Source organism: Olea europaea, unplaced genomic scaffold (assembly GCF_002742605.1).
Source record: "Olea europaea var. sylvestris unplaced genomic scaffold, O_europaea_v1 scaffold20926, whole genome shotgun sequence".
Lineage (NCBI taxonomy): Eukaryota > Viridiplantae > Streptophyta > Magnoliopsida > Lamiales > Oleaceae > Olea > Olea europaea.
The window spans coordinates 1-1,886 of NW_019238858.1; the positions used below are offsets into that span (position 1 = coordinate 1).

The 1,886-nt window shown below is 35.8% G+C and overlaps 1 protein-coding gene across 1 annotated transcript; it reads right to left on the reverse strand.

Annotated features, from left to right (window-relative positions):
- Positions 1-36: 36 nt before the first annotated feature.
- On the reverse strand, positions 37-1,764 carry LOC111380101 (3beta-hydroxysteroid-dehydrogenase/decarboxylase-like; the record flags this gene model as incomplete). Its single annotated transcript, XM_023003569.1, has 5 exons — positions 37-565; positions 658-774; positions 1,111-1,281; positions 1,407-1,540; positions 1,629-1,764. Coding segments are annotated over 5 exons (768 nt in total), but the record flags the coding sequence as incomplete, so codon positions are not given.
- Positions 1,765-1,886: the final 122 nt, after the last annotated feature.

Here is a 1,886-nt window from a genome sequence, read left to right on the forward strand (position 1 = left end):
GAACTAAAGCAACAGGTTCTTTAAGGGTGAAGCCTCAACATGTGGGCAGCATTAATGCAGAAAAAAATGCTTGTTTAATGTTGTATCTAATGTTAATCAAGGTCTCTTGTCCTACACAATTGCATTTTTTCTCTATCACCATAAATACAAACAGAGATACATATGAATGGTGGCCTGAAGACATCATAAGTATATAGCAAAAGATTTGGATTACAGCCGTAGGTGACTCATTAATGTAACCAAATAAGCCTGTCAAATAACATCTGCTCCTGCAGGTAACAGCAGAAATAATTTCATCAATTCTACTCAAAGTCTTGTACTTTGTGGTGCCATACTCGTTCGTCAGAAAAGTTCTTCATTCATCAATGATTCCCCAGAACTGAAGTCTGAACCTTTTGTATGCATGGTTGATTACACTAACTAATGCCAGAATTGATGATTCAGCAAATACTATAAATATCAAGCAAACCATAAAGGTGAAATACCTCTGATAACCCAAGCCATCCAATACAAGAGATACAAATTCCCAGAACTTCATTGGCTCAAGATTATTTACAAAAAAAGCCTGCAAAAAGATTCCATTTACATATCCTTTCAAATTCTTGGAAATGGCATAGATTCCTATGACAGGTATGAGCATACAATTCTAGAAAGTACCTTTCCAGACACAGAAACCATATGAGAATCCAGAGATTCTTCAGCACAGATAAGAGCATGGGAAACATTATCCACATAGGTGAAGTCAGACTGTTTTGCACCATTTCCTATAATAAACTGAAATGAGAAAGCCAATTACTTATTCAAAGCAATATGTACATAGGATGCAAGAATAGTAATACAATATTCAGAGAAAAAACACAAGAAAAGAAAGGTATAGAGAAAATACTCATAATGCATTCTATAATAAGTAGTGGAGATAATATCATAACACTTGTGTGCCTTACAGATGTGAGGCAGGAAAACTATCAATATATAAGGATACTGAAACAATCTATCAACTGAAGTCACATAAGTCCATAAAATTTAAAAAGTGAATATGATTTCCAAAATTACAGCAACAAAAATAATAAAACCTGAAATATGTGACGCACGTAAAAATAGCTTTCAAACCTTCGCCCATCCAGAGTTTGCCACATTCACCAGAAATGGAATAAGTTTTTCATCTCCAGGTCCAAACACATTGCAAGGACGAAGTGCACATGTTAAAAGGCCATCAATATCATTTGCAGATAATATCAATGCCTCTGCTTGAGCCTTGAGGCTGGCCACAATGTCCTGGAACTGTATTAAAGCATGCCGGGGGGTGGGGGGGGGTGGTTTGAGCAGTTGGAAATTAAAGGTAGTGAGAAGTGAAAAAAGACGTAGCTATCAATTATATGATTAAGAAGCCAAAGTCAAAGACATACTTGGTCAGGGTATGGCAACGACTCGTCTCCATTAAGTATATCACGTGTAATGTCAATAACTACATCGGCAGAACTGTTGTATATTAGCCGTTTTACCTTGCATTCTCGACAAGCATTCACAACGTTTTTTGCACCTAAATATTGTGACAATACAGGCATTAAAACAGAATGCATAATAGAATCTCAGTTTGATAGATACCTCAAGGAATGAAGAGATATTACCTTGAACAATAATATTATAGCAAAAACAGAAATCACAAGGGAGTGAACCTGAAGAATCAGTAAAGAATACAACAGGCACACCTTCAATAGCTGCACAGAAGATAACTATGTTAGTAGACAGATTTCTTATTGTAATTTAAACTAATTATTATGTGAGAATGTGTCAAAGCTAATAGAGCAGAACAAGAACCGGACCAGTCTCACAAGATCTGAAAACCCATAATAATTTCTACAGAAATGCTGTGTCACAAAGAGATG